We start from the raw sequence: 23246 nt of genomic DNA on the forward strand, positions 1-23246 counted from the left end.
ACGTTTAAATTAAACGTTGAGATAACTAACCTCTTTTTATATCTTGATAAATTTTACGAATATGCTATTTGGAGTTACGATAAATGCTTCTAAATTACTGTAAAAAGTGAAGTAAATGACTTTCTGTCCTAATGGCCTTTAAGATATTTTATTTGTGATTCGACTAAGGATCAATTTGAGAGTTTTCGTAAAGTATCGTAGAAGCTATTACTTTTCATTCAAAAGTCAGTGATATGTTTCTAAATTATTTCTTTTACTAACTTTCATCGCTCGATTTTAAGTTGACTATGTTAAAGTGGTCAGTAAAACTACATAATAACGTAGTTTTTAATATCCGAGTTTAAAAACGCGGCGAACACCATTTGAGGATAAACATATCTTTCGCCCTATTCTATCACTATTAGAATCCATAAATTGTCTAACTGTCCTGTTAATAATTAATTAGTCTGTTCAAAATAGTAAACTTCGTTTTAACTCAGAGAGAAAATCAAATAACATACAAACGTGGAACAAATAAATAATGTAGAAAATACTGGTGAATATATGCTTACCATCACAATAGATTATAAGCTATATCATAGCACCCCATTGACCTAAACCATTGAAGTCAAAACTATGGCCGATGATTTGGTGTTTACTACCTTGATTTGTTTTAGCTAATAATTAAGCGTTATAATATGTACTTCTACTCTGGTTAAAAAAATATGCTGTTTTCAGTATCATCTCATAATCATGAATAATTTATTCTGTCGACCTATTTGAATGATGTGTTATCCATGCCAGAATTAACAGCTGAGCCTCAAATGTTAGACAGACGATAAAGACATGATTCTTTATCTATGTGTAACTGTCCTCTGTCATCAACTTTTTATTTATTTTTCACTGCAATTGAAGATTGCAAACTAGATTCCCACGTAGTATAACAATCGATTGTTCAATGCAATGAAATATCACGTGTCATACATCATATCAATTAACAGAGATATTTGTGCCGGCACTTTGTCGGGATTATACTTTCAGAAAAATATATGACTTCAAATAAAACACTTCATTCAACCTACTTTTTCTGTGCATAAAAATCAATGTTTTCTTCAAAATTCCCACATTTATTCCATACACCATTGTGTTCAAACTCTGGTAAAAGTTTTGCATTTGATTCATAACCCATCAAACGTAAATCGTTATTTCTATTTAATAGATTCATTTTAACTGATGGATCATGATGAAATAATGATGAAAATGAAAACGATGTCAATGGGCTTGGTGACACACTTGTTGAAAATGATGTGTATTTTAATAGTATTTCTTCTGTACTTAGTTTATTGTCTTCTTTGTTACCAAGTATTTTCCCTCTGAATTTATTACAATGAAGCATGTATATATGGTATAGGCTTTATTTATGTTTTCTGTTCATTATATGTAATAATAAGATGAAAATGTGAAAGGCTAACTATCTTAAAAGATTTTTTAGTTTGAAGTTATGATTTTCATTATCATTTCACGTTATTTTGTGAAACAACGAAAACCATGATATGCTAGAAGATTGTACTTGCTTTCATTTCTATTTACATGCTGAATCTAATTCCTGTTTGCGTGTTGTTTCTAATCAACCGAATTATAATTCATTGGTTAACATTTCTAATTTCAACTCACTCCATAATTATTATTAGCGATACCTATGTCATTATCGATCTAGTTAAATTGCACTGGCGTGGGTTTCTACTGATTATTTTCAAGCCAAGGTAAGACTATTATCTGATGATACATAGTTTTCCATCTGACGTTCTGTGAAGGGAAGAAACTTTTCGGAAGTGAAGTTCGTGTTTGTGCACACTTACACATATGGAAGAGTAATCGGGGTATGCAAATAACGACAGTTAAACGCATAACCAAATAATTACGATCTCAAATAGAAATTCAGCCAATCTGGCAAGAGTATATGACAAAAATCCATCTTCATCCATTGCCAAACTAATTATAGAAACTTCACAAAAGACTTGTGCCAGCATATAAAAGTTGCCAGAAATTTGTTGAAACTCTAATCATATAACATTTTAAACAAAACTTATATTTTCGAAAACAGTTCATGATTACATGATATCTATCGTGGTAATATTGATTTTTAATATTAGGTATTGGATAATTGGTTCAACCTTCTTATTTTCGTTTCGTATATAAACATTCTGGCAAATTGATTTGTGATAAGATTATCGATGATAGTATTTAAATAATCAATATGAACTGTTGTAATTAGAATGGTTATAACAATTGTGTTTATCTTTAGGAAACGCATACTGTTTTGAAGCATATAGAAGAATTATAGGTTGTGGAGTTTTAATTGTTCATCTTGTGACACCTTAATGGTTTGCTTTTCCTAACTTCAGATCAATCTCAGGCTAGTCTCTCATCAACCAACGCTGACCTAATAATTCTACATGCATTTTGATCATTTTTAATTGACATAAATTAAAAGGCTGATTTTTCACCACTCATATGAAAAAGGCTATCTGAATTATAAGTTTTCAGTACAAATTGTGTTGATACCAAATGCGACTTTATATTAAACGGTTTGTTAATTATCAGTAAGGGGGAATGTGGAGAATGTAACATTATGACAGTTGAATTCACAATTCTATCTAAGCTAGCCCATCACTGAAAACTTGGAAGTACTGGGTATGGGTATCCTCAGCAGTGAGCATCCATGCAGGGTTGCGCAAGATCACGGATCGAATGATGTTAGACATTCACATCATTGGATCCCGGCTCAGTGGTCTAGAGATCAAGCGTTTGCGCGTGAGACCGAGGGTTCTGGGCTCGAGTCCCTCATGAGGGATCGTGAAGGCTCACTGGTGAGGAATCTCATACTGGGATGAAACGGCCGTCCAGTGTATTCAGGTCTCCAGTGGTGGTCTAGTCTAGGTCGATTTTTTAATTGCTTGCAATCTTTTGTATAATTTGCGTTTCATTTGTAATTTTGTCTAAACTGTCTATAACTAAAACTGAAGTTAATTTTTGTTGCACTAAATAAAATAAGTTCTTTTAATAAATGATAAAGAAGAGTGAAGACGAAACATACTTATTTTTAGAAGATAGAATTTTTGTAGATTCTTCATTCGGTTTAGGAATGTCGTCCGACCATAATCTTTGCGTTTGAATTCGGAGAGCTGATGAGTTTAAACAACTAGAATTATTGATTTCACATATTTTGTTGTTTGCTAAATAAAAACAAAAAGGCGTACAAATGTTCGTAATTCAAACAATAAAGAATTGAATAATAATCCAAAGAGTAACTTGTTAAGTTGCGGATTTTGTCGCTAATTTATCCAAATTAAGTTTCACACAAATCCAGGCAAATTAAAATAGTTTAATAACAGAAATTTCTTTGACAAACATAATCATTATATCATTTACAGTTATCAAACCTTACATAGCACCCTTAGGACACAATCTCTGTACCCGATAGAACAAGCATCTTCTGATGTTGATGTTTATTTAATTGCCATAGTGAAGGCATTCCCGACCAGAATGAGTCCTTACTATAAGTAATTTGCAAGCTCAGGCTAGAACATCTAAATAAACCCGAAAATTCTTAGTGGCCAGTAATGATAAAATACTTGGCTGTGGAATATTTGGAATTATCTACCGATTCTATGCAGACCATAACTTGTTTTTGGTCGGTATAACAGCTCGGCAAAAAGTTATCATAAAAGGACAAATAGAGCTACTGGCATTTTATTTAAATATTTATTTGGTTAGCTAGGATTCCAAGTTGTCTCTCTATAGCCTTTTGATCACTAGCGATTTGTTCCTTAAAAACAGTTAATATAAGTGTTTGTCACTTCTCTACATTAAACCTCCTATGTAGTTTACACAAAGACGACAAGATTTAGATACTTCTACTTATATGAAAGTATTAGTTGCTTTCGGTCATTATAACTTATGTCACCACTGACATAAAAAATCTTGGAGTCAGTGAGGCGACATCCAATGTTTGGGATGAATATATTACGATTATTCATATATACCGAGAATGCTGTCAAAGTATTTTAAGATGAATATCAGCTAGTTTACTGCTCCATCCATTCAGACCACACTGTCTTGTGTTCTATAACTGACAAGTTTCGATTCATCTGATTACATGAGTATCAGGGTGTGAAATAAAATGCTACTACTTTATTACCAGATTCTGGAAAGAGAGGGTCGAATATTAATGATAGAGTAACTTGAATTGTTCAAAAGTTGGACAAATCGAGTGTCTGATCTTTCTGTAATGTGTTCATCTCCAAAAAATCTGTACGATAAATGTAATACTTTTTTAAATTTCAAGTTGCGACTATTGGGACCAAAATATTGTATTATATATTATTAACACACCACCTGTTTGATGCTGAAAGGTGATTTTCAGGCTATTTATACATTTATTATCTTAACCACTATTAGACCTATCATCGTTTTATTTCCTGAAATCAGGGAAGCCTTGTATATTTTAGACTAAATTTTCCTATAAAATTATCTTTTAAAAAACGTCTATCTGAAAAATTTATTTAGACCTTAAAAATTGGTTACATAAGTGCCTCAAAAATAGTAACGGCATTCGACCGTCTTTCTTTAGTGTTCCAAATCACTATTGTTTAACCATGACGTCGACAATATTTCAGAAACAGTTCTAACCAATTGTAATGACGGGATAAGTTTTCACGTGGAGAAAAACCTTTCGACATGGGAAACGTAAATAACAGTTTTCGCTATGCAAAAATATACTGGTTACTCAGGCCACATTTTATTGATTAGCCATAAGAGTTTACAAGTATATTGTGTGTCTAAGACCATTAAAATTGGGAATAAATTTCCACTGTTAATAGGAACGTCATCAAATAATCGACTTTGGTAGTGAGCCATTGGAAATAGTCAGGAAGTTCCCTTATCAAAGTAGCTGTTTAATATCTGTTGATGATTATTCCATTGAGGACAATGTTCTCACAGTAAGAGCTGGTCTAGTCTAGAAAAACATTGGTACAATTCTGGATTCTCAAAGTCTGATGTACAGAAACATGGAGTCAGAATTTATGACCTTTGCTTCTGATTAGTATTGTTTCAGAATTTTCTTGAATTGCTATTTAAGTATCATAAAGTTAGATCAACTAATGTGTGAATATTGCTAATGAATTAATGAAGTCATCTTAACCATAAGGTGGTCGGTTTAAAAACATGCACTTTTTGGTAAGAAATATTTGTCTTCTCTGTATGTAATAAAGTAAAGGAAAGTGACAGAGCTTCCATTGAATCTTATATGAAGTGAAAACCATCGACTAAAATCTTTAATTAATGACAGATGCCACTTTTACAAAATACCCTGAAAGGAAATGTTAAAAGGCAAGAGATTACAGTTTTAAGAAAGCAAATACTTTTTTGAATGAATCAAATGTACTTCATATATGCATTAATCTGGAAACTGTAATCAAGAGTTTATTTGTATGCTTACTACACATTACCAGATACTCTTATTATTTATATGAAGCTAAAATTAGTCACAGAGTAAATTATGATGTAGTTTGAAGTGTCGCGTTTAAATTAATGAATATACTTCCTTTCATTATCATCTACCAGAAGGAAATAGAGTAAATATCAAAATTCCATAGATAATTGTGTACTATCGTTATGATTCATTGGTAGAAAAGATAGTACTAAATAAAAAAAATCGATTATATTTTCAGGTGTATAAAACAGTTTATAATACTAATATTAATAAAGACTTACTAAATTGTAAAAGTAAATCTTGAATCAATTCCCACATTACATAAAGTGAACGAATATTTTTCTCTGTCGTCTTGATTACAACAGACTGAAATTATGAATGATAAATATTGAAATATCAACATTCACATTAAAAACTTCAATAATAAATGACTCAGTCATCTTAAACATACACTATTTTTCACTTCTGAATGTTTTACTTCATGTTCTCAAGCTTTCGTTAATCTGAAGAACTCAGTGAGAACAGTATTGATAGGATAAGATGATGTATTTATTTTGCTTCGCTTACATCAACTACATACATTTTGACATATATTAAAAAGTAGGAAATACTGGAAAGTTGCTTTCATCTTAGTTTGACACTTGCTATCAGTCCAAACATACAATTAACTCTAAAAACTAAGTATCAAATGAAAAACAAATTTTTTCGAACCACTAGAATAGCATACAATGTTTCACACTTTCTCCTTTAGTCAGCTTGTAATATAAGACCAACCTAATTCGATATCATATGTAAAACTACCAAAGTTCAAAGTTTATAACTGCATTAATTACAGTAGAACATGGTTACCATGACAGACGTCTAACTGATTATTAGTTTCTGTGTCGACGTATTATCAAATCAACACTGTTCTTCCTTAGTCTATACTTCTAGCAATTAACTTGGTGATCTCACCTTTTTCGTTCTAATCCAATCTGTTCTTTTGATTTCATAGCATAGTAGATTTTCTCCAACATCTGGACCAGATATCATTGGATGAACAATGATTAGATAATTTCTCTCTCTCTCTCTCTCTCTCTATATATATATATATATATATATATATCACCCTTTTTCTTTCTCCTGGTGATCGACTGGATCATATATTATCAAGTACATGTTTGTTTACATGTTTTTGTGAGTAGTAGCCATGCTATCCGGATACTGAAACCAAATTAGATGGAATGGGAATCTAACCTGTGGCTAACTGCTTGAAATCTGAATGTATTAACCACCAAGCCACCATTTTAGAAAATACATTTTTTTCATCGTTTCAGTGGAATTCAAATCTGTTGTTCATTAATTTCAATATAAAAAATTTTTTAACTACAGATTTTCAGGGACATGGAATAAAATCAATCCAAGTGATTTGTCTGTGGTATGTTGATGAATAAAGATTATATTTATCGAATAATTTGAAGTAAAGAGTTTCAGTTTTTGTTTACATTCATATATATATATCATGAAGAGATTCATAGTCAAGTTAATAACCATCTCCAGCACATAGATTAAAACGAAGTTACTAATTTCCGTTGTTTTCATTGTAGTAAAATTGGTATATAATAATAATAATTTACTTAGTATTAATTGTTTGGATCTTCCCATTGATGTTTTTAGGACTGCAACTGGTCAGTCTGTAATTGGCATACGTGCAACTGTGCGTATTGCCTCGATACAGCCTAAATTCACAAGCATGGTAAGCAAAGATGGATAGTGGCTAGCAGTGGAATCCAGGACGCGCGTTTCGTCCTATTTCAACTTCACTCCATTGCACAAGCAAGTGGCTATCAGGACTCAGTGGCCGAGTGGATAACGCGATGGCGTTTGAAGCGAAAGGTACTGGGTTCGAGTCCCAGAGTGAACATCAACTCTGAGATGCAGGTACCTCCAGCTGACAAGTAATAATAATAATGCTAGTAATAGTAATAATGATGATAATTAAAAAATGTAGTCCCAATTTACCTTGATTAAATCTTTTGGTTTATTTCGAATAGTTAAATTCACTTCATAATATTGACATAAATTAGTAAAATTGAAATTTTCAAGCCATTCACCTTGTATTATGTCCACATCGAATATTAATACAACAGGTAATAAATTCTATGGATGATAAAATATGATATTCATACTTTTAAATTAATATATATATATAATTTTGAAAAACGAAGGCTAAAAGATATATGATAGGTAATTCACAGGTTGAATTATTCAAACGTATATCTATCCAAAGAACAGAAGTCCCTCATATCTACTGATTATCATTTACAGCATCCGTTTTAACAATATAGTGTTAGTATTCAGATAGCAAGCGCTAACTTGGAATTCTGAAGGGAAATGGAAATGAAGAAGGCCAAAGAATCCACGACGTCGGGAATTGGAAACAGGCATGAGAAGGATCAATAGCAACTGGAAAGGATTGTCCAGGACACAGTTGGATGGAGAATGCTGGTGAGCGGCCTATTCTCTGCCATTATGTAAATAATTTGTTTCGCTCTTTTCATAGTCGATTACAATTCTGGGAATTTTAAATTATGTCTTTAAAAAAGATTATATTTATTGTTCTGGACGATAAACTATGGTCTTGATTATTATATCTAACTATCAATCCAATCACTCAAAACTTTATTAGTTCAAAAATAAATTCCTAATAAGTTGTCACGAGAAGTCCAGTTTTAACTCAGTTAAATTAGTTTAATTCCCAGTGTGTAATTTTAATATTCGTTTTGATCCTATGCGTAACATTTTACCTAGTAATTTCTTTATTTTATATAATCCAGCATAACATTATTTCAGATTAATATGTTTGATAGGTGTAAACTTTCAACCAGCATGACAGTTATATTCTTTGTGTTTTTTTTTCATTGTTGGTATTACAATAGTTCCTGATTGTCAAGCACAGGCAGTAAGATGAAGGATACAAAAAAGCCACATAAACCAAAGTCCTTTTTTCAACAGCTTACTTTTTTTGAAAAAAATTTGTTTCCTGATAATCCAGTATGTTGTTATTTGAAAGTTATTTTCATCATTAACTGAAACCTTTTAAAAACTAGGCTGAAAAAGAAACTAGAAATCACCGAAAAACTATTTTCTTCTATTTCCTGGTTTTTCTTTAGCCGGTTGAACCATAATTCAGTGCAAAATTAAGACTAGTAATGATATCCTCAAATAACCAAGTTGAAATTCAATGATTCACATTTCTGATCACAGTCATTTTGTCATATAAAACTACTAAAAAAAAGAAACCAACTTTTCAGAACCTCATTTATCTTTATTAATTCATTTAATTGATTGTAATTTGTGTTGCAAACTAACTTTCAAATTATAATTTATTCTTTAGAAATAACCTCAGTAAATAATTTTTATAGATATGATTACTTACTTACTTACTCCTGTTACCCCTCGTGAAGGAGCATAGACCTCTCACCAGCATTCTTCATCCAATCCTGTCCTGGGCAATCCTTTCCAGTTGCTATTCATCCTTTTCATATCTGCTTCTATTTCCCGGTGCAATGTGCTCTTTGGCCTTCCTCTTTTCGGCTTCCCTTCACCATTCCAAGTTAGGGCTTGCGTCGTGATGCAGTTTGATGATCTCCTCAATGTATGTCCTATCCACTTCCAACGTCTTCTCCTAATTTCCTCTTCAGCTGGAAGCTGGTTTATTCTCTCCAACAGTAGGCTGATGGTATCCGGTCAGTGAATGTTGAGCATCTTGCGTATACAACTGTTTATAAATACTTGTAACTTCTTGACGATGGATGTAGTAGTTCTCCATGTTTCAGCTCCGTACAGTAAGACTGTCTTGACATTCGTATTGAAGATTCTCACTTTGAAACTAGTTAACAGTTGTTCTGAGTTCCATATGTTCTTCAATTGTAGGAATGTGGTCCTTGCTTTGTCAGTCCTCACCTTTACATCTGCATCCGATCCTCCTTGTTTATTGATGATGCTTCTCAGGTACGTGAATGTTTCCACATCTTCCAGTTTCTCTATCAAATGTGATTGGCTCGGCGTTCTTCATATTGTATTTGAGAATCTTGCTTTTACCTTTGTGAATGTGGAGGCCTATTGATGCAGAGACTACTGCTACACTAGTTATCTTCGTTTGTATTTGTTCATATGTATGGGATAGGATCGGACGAGAACAGGTTCTTTCAACGTGGTATGGTCACCGATGCATATACGTGCCTGATCCTACTTTGTAGCTGACTGATTGACTGACTGATGGGATACGATAGATAATGATTATTTAAATAATATTTATTATTACTTACCGTTATTAATTGTCTAGCTAAAAATACATTATCAACATTACCATATATATGAATAAGATTTAATTTTTTATTCATTGATTGATTTAATAAATGATTATTTAAATTTAATTTAGAAAAATTTAAATTTTCATTTTTATTTAAATAATTAGAAAAATAATCAATAGAATTTAATTGATTATTGAATAATAATGATGATGATGATGATGATGATGGCGATGATGAAATAGGAGAATTTGTAATTGAATGAATCGAGGAAAAAAAATTCACATTTGCACCAGTTGTTTCATGAATTAATTTTATTAAATTTTTTAATAAAATTTGATTACATAACATGGATGAATGTTTTGTATCCATGTTAATATACATATTGACTGGGATAAAATCCTTTTTTTTATAAAAAAAATGTATGTAAAAGATAATAATCAAATGGAAAGATTATTATGTAGAGTTAATCATAAAATATTATGAAGGAAGTGATTAGTAAAAGTATCTTTTAAAATGAACTAAACATCCCTTCTAGTTTCCAAACTCTAAATTGATTTCTCAGTCAATTTATTTAGTAAAACTTAATAATTATTCTTACAGTTTTCTAAAATTAATGAACTGCTGGCGAGACTATAATTTATGGACGACCTTTGAACGAATCTTAAGTGACCTTGAGAAATGTTAGTCAATTAGTGAACAGTCAGCATAGAGTAAAAGTATATTATACAAAACCAAATAATTAAAGTGGATACACTTCTTTTATATGGTCCAAAAACTTGTCAAGGTTAAAAAAGGTTCAAAGGTTCCAAAATCGTAATGCATAAGGTAGAGGAACTCATCCATATGGCTCCATAATAGTTGGTTTCTGGAGCTATGATAAAGTCATAAAAACCCTCTCAGCCTCGACCACATAGCTTCATTAGTGTTTGTGTGTACTCCGGTTGTGTAAGTTTATCATTTTTATTATGGATATGTCCCTACAATACTCATACCACTGCACAGCCGAAGCTTCCGTAACATCTGCGATTATTGCAGCCAATGTTACTGGTGCTTTTATTATACAGTTGGCAGCAATTATTATAATATGCCTTAGTCTCAATCTGGATCGAGCGATAAAGGTTCCTATTCTAGCAAACGTCTTCCTTCAACATATATTACATCGAAAGACAACATCACGGTAGTCTGCACAAGGTCTACAAGTCATTTAATACTCGTAATTACAAATACAGCAACTTCTTAGTAGTTTCACTCGTTGTTAATTGTCAAGTCAAGACAAAGAGTTAGTAAACATCTCCCTTCGTGGTTAAGAATAAGTACTTTCAAGACAATACGCAGCTCGGTTCTATCACAATTGATCGGTAGTGGTCATGTAATGGGCAAAAATAAGTCATTTAAAGTTACTTATCATATTCCTACTAGTTTTCTTTAGGAGGTTCGATCTCGTTCCCTACACATAGCAGAAGATATAAGAATTCGAGCTAACAATTCAAGTCTTTCTGTTCATAAGAAATTTGTAGCACCTTTATCTCTTCCTTGGTCTTAATAAATGATTTCATTTATTATTTTCCATACTCTTTCTTCAGTTATTTTTCTTCACCCCCTCTGACCCTTTTCTTTTCCCAGATATACGTTTACGGTCCAATTATCTGAACACTTCTTGCTACATAGTTGAGTTCATGAGTCATTTAAAGCTAGAACACCATGCAAAACCTGGAAGCACTGGACTCCTCAGTAGTGCGCATCCATGATCCCACCCGCGGGATTCGAACCCAGGATCTATCGATCTCGCAAACGCCTAACCTCTAGACCACTGAGCCGGCATCTAATGTTGCTAATGTCTAACTTCAACCAATCCACGAAATTGAGCGACAGATCCACCATTGTTTTCAGTGAGTTACTATCTCACAACAGACTTGGTTGAACTCTACTGGCCACGGCTTCTCATTATAACTCCAGAAAATACCTTTTGAAGTCAGTTCACTAGAGAGCACATGATGATTATTATTGTAAGGACGGCCCGTCGGTAGACTCTCGGAAGCCCTAAGAAGCCCAGGAAGAGCCGCAGACATTCCATCCAATCACGGCTAGGGGAATGTTCTAGAAATGCCAACGTGGAGCTTCTCCATTGGATGGATTAGTTTGATACCTATGTGCTTATTGGTTGACCTAAATGATAATTTACTTTCAGCCAAAAACTATAAATACACGAGATTTCTGTGCTATATTTTGACACTGTTTGGGGCAATAAACTTCCTGCTTACCAGTCTTTGTCTTCTCTCCTTTGCGACGTTTGCGGGTTCTATCGTTCAAGTAGTCAAGTAGTTCGCGGCATATTAAGAATCAAGGCTCTAGATATAACAACTGGCGACGGGTTAATTTATCAAGATGTCTATTACCTTTGACCAATTTGAAGTTTTTCTAGAGCGCCATGAAAAACGGCTTGAACAATTCCAGATGCGCATACTCGAAAAACTAACCCAGCAGATGAACCTCAATAAGAATGGACTTACAGATGTTTCTGCCAAATCGCATGCTGATTGTATCATTGATTCCATTCACGAATTTCATTTTGATGGTGTTGCTGGTGTAACATTCGAATCTTGGTACAAGAAATATGAAGATGTATTTAATGTCGACCTAGAAACTTTTGATGATGCCGCCAAGGTCAGGGTGCTACTACGAAAGCTGGGTACCATTGAACATGAACGATATACTAATTACATTCTGCCCAAGAACCCAAGAGACATTTCATTCGAAGAAACAGTTAAAATTTTGTCGCAAATTTTCGGTGAACAGTCTTCCTTGTTCAATATTCGATATCAGTGCTTGAAAATAGTAAAAGCCGGCAATGATGACTGGGTGCAACATGCTAGCATAATAAATCGCGAATGTGAGCGCTTTAAACTATCAGCAATGACAGAAGACCAATTCAAATGTCTTGTTTTCGTATGCAGCTTACAATCTTCAGAAGACGCCGACATTAGAACCAGAATTCTAAGCAAAATTGAACAGTGCCCAAATATCACCCTTCAAGAGGTGACTACTGAATGTCAGCATCTGGTAAACTTGAAGCATGACACTTCAATGGTAGAAAATAATGGTCGACTACCTTATGTACAGTCAGTAAGTGGGAAGCAAAAGCAGAACACAACCATTAAGAAGCCTCCATCCGCATGTTGGTTTTGCGGAGAGCTGCATTACAAAAGGTTCTGCCCATACAAAAACTACCGGTGCACTAGATGTCAGCTCAAAGGACATAAAGAAACATGTTGTAAGAAGAAGATGCACCGTCGCTCATCGAGTGTTCATTACCGAAGACGTAAAAACTGTTCATCAACCAATAGAATAATGGTAGCACATACCAGCACAGAACATAATCGAAGAAAATATGTGACCTTAGAGATTAATGGACGCCGTGCCCGTCTACAGCTTGACACTGCTTCAGATATTTCACTGATCAGCCGCAAAACATGGAGTCATATTGGCAAACCCTCGGTGCTCCCTACAACCCAGTTAGCACTCAGTGCATCTGGAGAGAAGGTAAATATTGCTGGAGAGATATGCTGCCCAGTTAAAAAAGGGAATGTACAGAAGAATGTGAAAGTATATCTCACTGAAAGCCCAGGACTAGATTTGCTTGGTCTTGACCTAATAGAAATGTTGCAGTTGGCTAACCAGCCAATTAATCATATATGTAGTCCGGTGAGATCTGATGCACTCTCAAGGTTGATCGGTCCCCAGGCAAAACATGGAGAAGATGTACTCATTGCCGCAGGAGAAGGTGAATCAGAAGTTCAGGCAAAGAACCCATGGATATTTGAAAAAAAATCGCCACCCAAGAAAAGAAGAAAACCTGTACAAGAGTATCAGACGAACGACCGCGGCGAAAAGGTACTTGTAAAGTATCAAGACGGTCAGAAATGGGAACCAGGTGTCATAGTACGGCGTATCGGGAAAGTACTTTATTTAGTCCGTGGAAGGGACGGAAAATGTACCAGACATATGAATCAGATAAAAAGGGATCATAGGACAGCAGCAGTAGACACACAAGTACCGTTCCACATTCTGGTGGAGAAAGGCCCGAAAGAAGGCCGCAACCAACGACTAGAAAAACTTAAGAGTGAGAGCGCGCAGCCAATAAGGGTGATGAACAGAAAAACGAGAACAACAACAATGCTTCGAGAAAATCCAAAAAGAAATTCATACGTCACAGACTTCAAAGGGGGAGGTGTAAGGACGGCCCGTCGGTAGACTCTCGGAAGCCCTAAGAAGCCCAGGAAGAGCCGCAGACATTCCATCCAATCACGGCTAGGGGAATGTTCTAGAAATGCCAACGTGGAGCTTCTCCATTGGATGGATTAGTTTGATACCTATGTGCTTATTGGTTGACCTAAATGATAATTTACTTTCAGCCAAAAACTATAAATACACGAGATTTCTGTGCTATATTTTGACACTGTTTGGGGCAATAAACTTCCTGCTTACCAGTCTTTGTCTTCTCTCCTTTGCGACGTTTGCGGGTTCTATCGTTCAAGTAGTCAAGTAGTTCGCGGCATATTAAGAATCAAGGCTCTAGATATAACAATTATCAGAAAGGAGTTTTGTGCAGATTTTACTAATTTTGTAGTTGAGTTCATAAGTCAATTACATAATCTTATAGCCTTTTATGAATGTTACTTCAGTGTTTATAGTTTTCTAATCATTGACCTAGTTCCCATTATGTAACATTGATTCAAGCCTTTATTAATCTTTAGTAAACAGAATACACCCATTCGAACATTAAATAAGAAAGATGGGTTCAGCGAAGAGTTCTCTTATCGGTGAATTCATTTTCAAAGCTGTACAACCGCATCTATATATGCCTATTTTTTCAGGATGATAACAATTACAATAATAATAATGATAAACTTCTGTTAGACATGGTGACAGTGAGGTAGAATAAACAAATGTGTTAAATTTTTTTTCTTTTTAAACAGGGAAACTAATAAACGTTTGATTGGTAATGGCATAAATATTCATCAAAAGATAGATAGAGAAATTATCATTGGGAAAGGATGGCTCAGTATGATAAGATAAAAGGTTGAAACTGAGCTTAAATGTTATCAGCAGGATCACAGAAACAGAACCAGTTGGGGGAGGAGAAGCAGATGTCTATAAAGGAAGAAGAGTATGAAGAAAGAAAAGAGAACTCTTTACTGAACAAATCTTTTTTACTTATTATTCTTATCACAACCAGTACACCTGTCATCACACTACCGATTTGTACTTTCCATTTATTATGCTTATTTATGTAATCTATTCCACTGTTATCACTGACTCATAAACTGCCTTGATTGGTCTAATAACTTCGTATATACATACAAATACTACTGTACATTAAAGTAAAGCCTGATGAGGATCTAAACGAAAGCGATATTGTTCGCTTATATATGTTATTCTAAGTCACAATATAGAGATTGTTCACATTTTAAATTCTTAAGAATTGGAAGTTGAATGTAAATATTTTATGGGTTTACTATTTCTTTTATTAAACATGATGAAATTATTTCCTTAAAAAGACATATGAACCACTGACATTTCATTTCCTTGTTTAATTAATTGAAATTCACCATTTACATATCAATAAACGCAACGCAACAGAAACAACATCTTGTTGCATAACCGTTTTGTTTTACTACTAGACTAAAACATACAGTTTTAGATTCTGTTACGACTTAATTGTCTTCTACTTTTTCATTGGACTTCAAAGTGGATAAATTTATTAAATATTCCTACTTCAAAGAGTTGAAAATAATCATAATAACTTACAATGATAAAAAAACACTTACCATATTCTGAGTAAAGTATTTCTTAATTAACATATGTACAACACTTTTAGTCTTTTTTGCATTGATTGTTAATCCTTTAACACTAACAGTTGTCTTACGATACGGTGTTAATGTATAATGATTACGAAATGTTATTTCAACACCATAAACATTTTGAATTTGTTGAATAACCAATGAATTCTGATTGATAAGTAAATTTTCATTGTTTAAATATGGTATTTCGAATGTAAATGTAATTGGAAGGAAATCCTGAAGAAAATTTGTTAAAAAAAGATCATGGTACTCTTCTTCAGTTTCTAACCCAAAATTAAATATTCCGAACTCCATTCTACATAGGTTAGATAGTGAGAATAAAAGTAAAAGTATTTATCTAGTATATGTCCTTGATTGTGTAGCTATTAATTAAGTTGAAGACAGTGTTCTCAACAACTTGCCATCATCGATTTGAGTCTCAGCTAACACTTCGATTTATAATCTACTCTGAGTTTGTGTATACAGGTCTCCAGACACTTCAACCATTGTTGACGATCATATTTTTGAAGCCAAAGTCATAACAGAGACGTTAGATACACTGAAGTAAATTAGACTACTGGCAGAGGTCAGTCATTTAATGAAGAAATCTCAGCAATACTAGATGTCCAGTACTGATCTCAATGGATTTACACACTAACAGGACATAATATAATCCTCCACCTAATTTTCTGTAGAGATATTATCCCATTATCTGTACAATTTAATCAAGAACTTTATTTTATGGTCACTACGTTAATCACCTTTGCTGTTACTATTATTACCAACGCCTCCAATAACTTGTTTCCTTTACAAAAACTAGTCAATATTGGATCTAAAAATGTGTAGACTGAGTAGTCCGGGGAACTTTGTTAAGGTGTTCAGATTAAGAAAAATTCTCGAGCAATAGTCTCATAAATACACTGAATATCTTTTATTAAATCAATAACTCATACTTAGATCCCAGTACACCTGTGAAAACCTACAGGACTATTAAGAGTAATGGTTTACATATGTCAGTCAAGTATGACAAGAAACTAACCTAATTTATCCAAATCAAAAAACCTATAAGCTTAAAGTCATCAGTGAATAGTATCCAGTACTTAGTTGTAGTTCAGAAGGATATATTTTGGTTCTTCTTATCAATAGACGTTTAAGAGCACCTTAAAATAAATCTTGTATATTGACTCATTTATAAATGATTTTAAACCACTGCTAATCTTTTCAGTGATGCTTTTGTGGCCAGTAACAGGCTTCTAGATAATATTAGATTAGAAGTCGCACATATAACCCGTAACTCTATTCAGTCTATATCCTTCACTTATACTCTAATAAAGCCATGACATTAACACTGACTTAAAAAACCATACACCAGCGGCTGTATTTAACTCCATTAATGAAAGTGTAGCAACACTATGCTTCATCACGCTTATTATTGCGTATTCTTACTAGGCTCTTCTTGTCTCTGATATTTTACTCTTAGACAATCCTTGATCAGCAGATCACAAAATAATTACGCGCACAATCAATGACAGACCTATTACATTGATTTTTACCGTTTTTGTCCCTTACTTTCCGTTCAGATTTCCTCCTCTCTAGCTGCACATGATTATAAATACTATTTAACGGCACTGCGATCACTCCTCGATACATTAATCATGTTTGTTAAGGATTTCCTAGACCTCCTATTAAGAAAATACTGGTTTCCAACTATCGCTTCATATTTTTTATAATTAATCCCTGATACAAATGCCCTTTCAAAACAATTTATGAACAATGCCGACTCAAGTAATTTACCCCTGTATCTATGTTATTTACATTTTACATATGTTTGTGTATCATCCTGATCATTCTTGCAAATCGATATGGCTTCTGCAATTATTCTCATAAATATAATGTATTTATTACTTAAATCTATCTGGGATGGAGTTATCACTGAGATTCTATGTTTATTATTCGTTTGTCTAGTAAAATATTTCATATACCTTAGTGGTATTTTTACCAAAGATCTACTGAATAGTTGGTAAGTTAAATATCGTTTCTTACAGTTCATTGATTGATTAACACCATTATTTTCCAATAACCTGAATAAGTCAATGCTAGATTAAACATAGTATCTAATTAAGCAAAAAATTAACCTTCATAAAGGTATATTAAATAACCAAATTAATCAGTCATAAGTATCATATTCTTAAATCTTTAAACAATTCAACATACTCGAATTATTCTTCTAGCCTTCTCCACATTCTCCAACTGACCAGTTATTGAAACTTGATTACTTTTAATCACTGAACTATTACGATTTGAATCTGGAAAATGTATACGACATTGTGTACTCATCATGATTTTCTTAATATTCCATCCATAACGACCAATTATATGACTATGATTTGTATGCGATACATCGATTTTCAATGTTACACGTTTAATTATTTTATTTAAATGATCATTATAATTTGAGGATAATGTACCGCTCCCTTTCAATGAAATAAAATTTACATATCAAGATTTAAGAATATGTATATTTCATTTATAAAACTATTCATTTATGGATCATAATTAAATTAAATCTTATTAATATTTAATTGTGAATAGAATGTTGGCCAAATCATCCCCTTGAGATCGTTAACTGTATCACAAGGTATATAATTTCTACTTTCAGTTCCTCAAATAACCAAGTCTGTGACGAAGAACCTTAGATAATTTATTTCCAAATCAACTGCATTAGGATGGATATATTCCTTCTTTTCTTTCATCCGAATTTTTGACCTAGTAATCTTCAAAAACTTTCTTTTCTTAATTTCGTTCGTTTTCTTTTAATTGTAACATATGGATTTATTAGGATTATTCTCAATTATTTAGAAATAAAGTTATTTTATTATGCATTAGTAATATATAATATTCCTTCTTGAAACCCGTAAATCAACCAGTGGTAAATGTAGCCTGATAAAGAGAAACTGTGCAACTTCATCATTTATTAGGTGTACTAATCTGAATATTTCAAGGATATTTATCAAAACTGGTGTTTAATAGTCCTAATTGTAAGATTTTACTGTCCTATTATTTACTGTCATTTACCCTATCATTCAAAAACTACTAACTACATAATCATAAATAAGTTACTCAGTTTTCTACTGAATGTGCCTTATTTATACAACTGCTAATATTTAAAAATTATGGAGGATTGCAGCATGGCATTTTACTTGTATTTGAACTTCAGCTGTTCGAATCAAAGGTATTCATAAACTGCCTGTTGTGTGCAGAAAATATAATCACGGTGTTTATGAGTTTATGATTTATGAACGTAGAGGTATTAATAGACCATATCAAAATTCAATAACATATTTCGATGGTTATTAGCGAATACATTATCTTCTGAAATATTATCCTTGAGTAGAAAAGTTATAATTAGTTTTAACTACAAGTTTACACTAACTACAAATAATGTGAAAGTTACCTCATAACAGTTTCAGTTCATTTCAAAACTCCATAACTACTTACTTAGTTATCTCCATAATCAAACTCTATCCGTTAATGCATGCATTTCGTTTTGTTCTTACCTATGACACAATATGTCTACTAATCTCTTTACGAAATTCATGGTACAATCGATAGATCAAGCAAATTTTCACTTGTTTAAATCTCTAATCAGAAGACTAGGAGAGACAGGTGAGTGTCTATAAGTAACCTTTATTATTCAGACGTAACTAATAACAACAAAAGAGCAAAATGAGAGACCATAAGACATTAGAATGATAAAAATCAATATTTGTATAGCTAGGATGCTTTTTATGTATAGGTGATTAGAGTATTTATAATTAGTCAACTGTAATTTAGGGACTGTAAAAGACCACAGAATAATAAATTTGAAAAATAAATTCGTAAGTCATTTAAAGCTAGAACACCATGGAAAACCTGGAAGCACTGGACAGCCGTTTCGTCTGAGCATGGGACTCCTCAACAGTGCGCATCCATGATCCCCCCCGTGGGATTCGAACTCACGATCTGTCGACCTCGCGCGCAAACGCATAACCTCTAGAGCATTGAGCCGGCATCTATTATTTTTCTTTTCTTAACTCTTTTTAAGAGTTATCATTTTGTAATTTTATTTAAAAATTTGAAAAATAATTAATCTTGTTCTTATAACAATAATAAGAGATTGACCAATCGCAGTCCTAAAGCGTCAATGGAAAGATTCAACCAAACCATAGCAAGTGAATTTAAACTTAATCCCATTGCAAAACCAAGTGTCTATCAAGACTCAGTGGCTAAGTGGATAACGCGATGACGTTTGAAGCGAACAGTACTGGGTTCGAGTCCCAGAGTGAACATCAACTCTGAGATGCAGGTACATCCAGCTGACGAGTCCCAATTAGTACGAAACGCACGTCCTGGATTCCACTGCTAGTCACTATCCATCTCTGTTTATAATGCTTATGAATTAAGGCTATATCGATGCAATACGCATAGTATGCACATATTGCCAATAAGAGACTGATCAATTGCAGTCCTAAAACGTTAATGAGAAGATTCAACCAAACAATAGCAAGTGAATTTAATAATAAATTTATTTAGATAGATTAAGAAGAAGCTATATGAAAAAAGGAAATAATGTTTCTAGGATACTTAATTATACCTTTACGTTAAACAAAATCTTATGTGTTAATAATATACATACTCAGATAATTGTTGTTTTATTTTGATGAAGGTTTCCATGATACTTACCTAAAATTGTATTCGTTCGATTAAAATATTTAGATAAAGCTATATCATTTGAAATTATATTTGAATTTAATAAACTCATCCTGATTTCTAATAGTTTCCCTTTTCATCTATGGAAAGGCAAATCATATATGTATATATATAATCTCAAATAGATTTTAAATTAATGAATCAATAATATATAGATAGATAAATAAACTTTAGATATTTGTTATAATCCCCTTAATTTAAAATGTATACTTATCGTGGGAATAACATTAGATAATGATCGAATGTTTTAAACAAACGTATGTTATTATTATTATCTTTTTGAGATCGATTCTTGTTATATTGATTGATGTATGTTTTTCTTTTTCCCAATTGTAATTAATACATAACGTAAAATAGTTTTTTATTTAATTTACAATAGTACACAAAGAAAAGATGAGGTCAATAATAAACTGATATTGATAAACTGTTGTAAGAATATGGATTGTCTAAGGAAATCAGTTAGAAGTTTTATTATTATTATTATTATTATTATTATTATAGCGGATAAAGATATTAAGAGGTCCATGCTTCATTCAAAACCTAAAAAACATGAAAACGATTGTCACATCCCACTGCGTTTACCAATTTAAATGTGTGTGTGGTCACACATACATTGGGAGGAGCAATCGTGATCTGAAATCAGGGTGTGTGAACCATGTACCAAAATGGTTACAGAAACAAATAGAATCAAATGGCCCGATAAGAGCAGAGGATAAACATCCATCATCTTCTATTCCCAAACATATAATCGAAACAGGTCATAAGATTGATCTTAACTCGGCTTTAGTGGTGTTGTACAAAAGTGTAAAAGGGCATACATATACTAAGGTTTATTGAAGCCTTAGTCATATGAAAATTCAAACCCCCTTTGTGTATTCAAAAAACAGTTTGTTCTCACCTTAAACCTACCCTGGTAATATTAGCTTATTATCCAGAGTGATCAGGTTTCAAATTGTTTTCACATTATTTTTATTATCATTATCCTTGTCTACCCTTACCCCCTCCACTTCTATTCTAGTTGACCTTTTATTTTTATATATAAATATTCTTAACAGGTATATATTTGTGATCAGATTGTTCGAAATGTATTGCGCTATTATATCACATAGTTCTGATCATCTTGTCTTCTTATTACATAATCGAAATTTATCAAAGGGACTAATTGCTTTAAATTTATATTTAAAAGAGTTAACTATCAAATAAAATACATATATTAACAAGTCTATATATATATATATATATATATATATATATATATATATATTACTCAAATAGAAGTCATAAAGAAAATGAGTGAGTTAATTTTGGCTAATCATTAAACACAATTGGTGGTTGTAAATACTTTTCATTCTTCAATTCTATTTGATTCCTTTGAAACATACCATCTATGTTTTGTGTTCTGATACCATCATCCCACTTTATTAATTTCTTTTCACTTTAATGATATGAAATGTGATTATTTGATTTGAAACATATTTCTTTTATATTATTTAGTTTAAAATGTGGTCTAAATGTGAATCACACTGCGACGGACCAGCTGTATAATCAAGTGTCATTCAATAAATGATACTGTTTAAATGTTGACAGACCATGGATTTGTGTAGCTCGTTCAAATATACATCATTTAACAACAAAGGAGAATCTCTCATCATTCGAATAAAGTAAGAAAATAATATTCATATTTCTAATCCAATAGTGGAAAATCAGTTACTTTAATGACTTTGTTATAGTCATGCCAAATATTATAAACGAATATAGAAATAAACTGGAATTCAATATTTCACTTTGACTCTTATAATAATAGGAAACAATATCTTTGAGTTAACTAGTGTATAAAGTTAAAAAAATAATGTTTGATACATTCAAGACTGAGTACAGATCCTTTAGCTTTTACCATTTACTTACCCAACAATATTATGTTCCACAGAGGCAGTTTTAAAAAAATTAACTACTTCTCATTACATCAGGGCTGGTATTTGTGAATTAATGTCATTCAAAGCATGTGAAAATTTGTTTTAATTCGCATAATTTCAGAAGTCACCATTTATGTAAAGTTTTTATAAGTCTCACACTTATGAAGAAAGTCAACATAACGATCCTAAAATCACCATTCTTTATGTAATAAAAACAATTTTTATAGTTGCATCAGTAAGCGATATTCACCATTCAATTAACATCAGCGAGTTGGTAACGAGTAGTTCACATTATGTTAATTAACCTGATTATCTTAGTGAAGATGTATCTATCTAATAGCTTGAGAAAGATATTAGGAATTAATGTATTTGGATTATGGTTAGTAGTGAAATTCAGAGTACATATTTCGCTCTATTTTCGTACTCACTAGTGAAAAGTACCTGAATCCAATTTTTATTGTTTACACTGGAATTCGAACTCATTACTAGTTACTTCAAATGTCATCACGTTATCTACTTAGCTAAAGAGCGTAGTTTACAACAATTCAAACATACTCCAAAGACTCGAAATTACAAGACATCGTGTAACTAAGTCTAACGGATTAAAGAATTTTGAGTAAGTTCCTTTGATATAGATTTTTTCCAAAGATGATATCCATACTCATTTTTTAACAGTTGGACAATAGTCTTTTCATAGTTGAAAGCGTGAGTCAATTTAAGCTAGAACACCATGGAAAACTTGGAAGCACTGGACGGCCGTTTCGTCCTATTATGGGACTCCTCAGCAGTGCGCATCCACGATCCCGCACTCGCGACATTCGAACCCAGGACCTAGCAGTCTCGCGTCGGAGCCCTTAACCGATAGACCAGTGAGCCGGCATCCAACGGTGTTAATGTCTAACTTCAACCAATACCACGATTTTGAGCGACCGTTCACCAATTGTCTTCGGTGAGTTTATGTCTCTACAACAGA

General features: G+C 32.7%; 1 protein-coding gene and 1 non-coding gene across 2 annotated transcripts; one reads left to right on the forward strand and one right to left on the reverse strand.

Annotated features, from left to right (window-relative positions):
* Positions 1–327: 327 nt before the first annotated feature.
* Positions 328–20412, reverse strand: Smp_130450 (bicaudal C-like protein; the record flags this gene model as incomplete). The annotated part of the gene is made up of 7 exons (XM_018790075.1): positions 328–427; positions 1062–1352; positions 6431–6492; positions 7478–7615; positions 15600–15848; positions 17826–18085; positions 20334–20412. 7 exons carry the CDS (start codon positions 20410–20412, stop codon positions 328–330), a joined length of 1179 nt encoding a protein of 392 aa, XP_018646393.1.
* Smp_tRNA_00274_Gln_TTG.1.1 lies at positions 7310–7376 on the forward strand. The gene has a single exon. It is a non-coding gene (tRNA).
* Positions 20413–23246: the final 2834 nt, after the last annotated feature.

The sequence above is a fragment of the Schistosoma mansoni genome (assembly GCF_000237925.1).
Source record: "Schistosoma mansoni, WGS project CABG00000000 data, supercontig 0126, strain Puerto Rico, whole genome shotgun sequence".
Taxonomy (NCBI): Eukaryota; Metazoa; Platyhelminthes; class Trematoda; order Strigeidida; family Schistosomatidae; genus Schistosoma; species Schistosoma mansoni.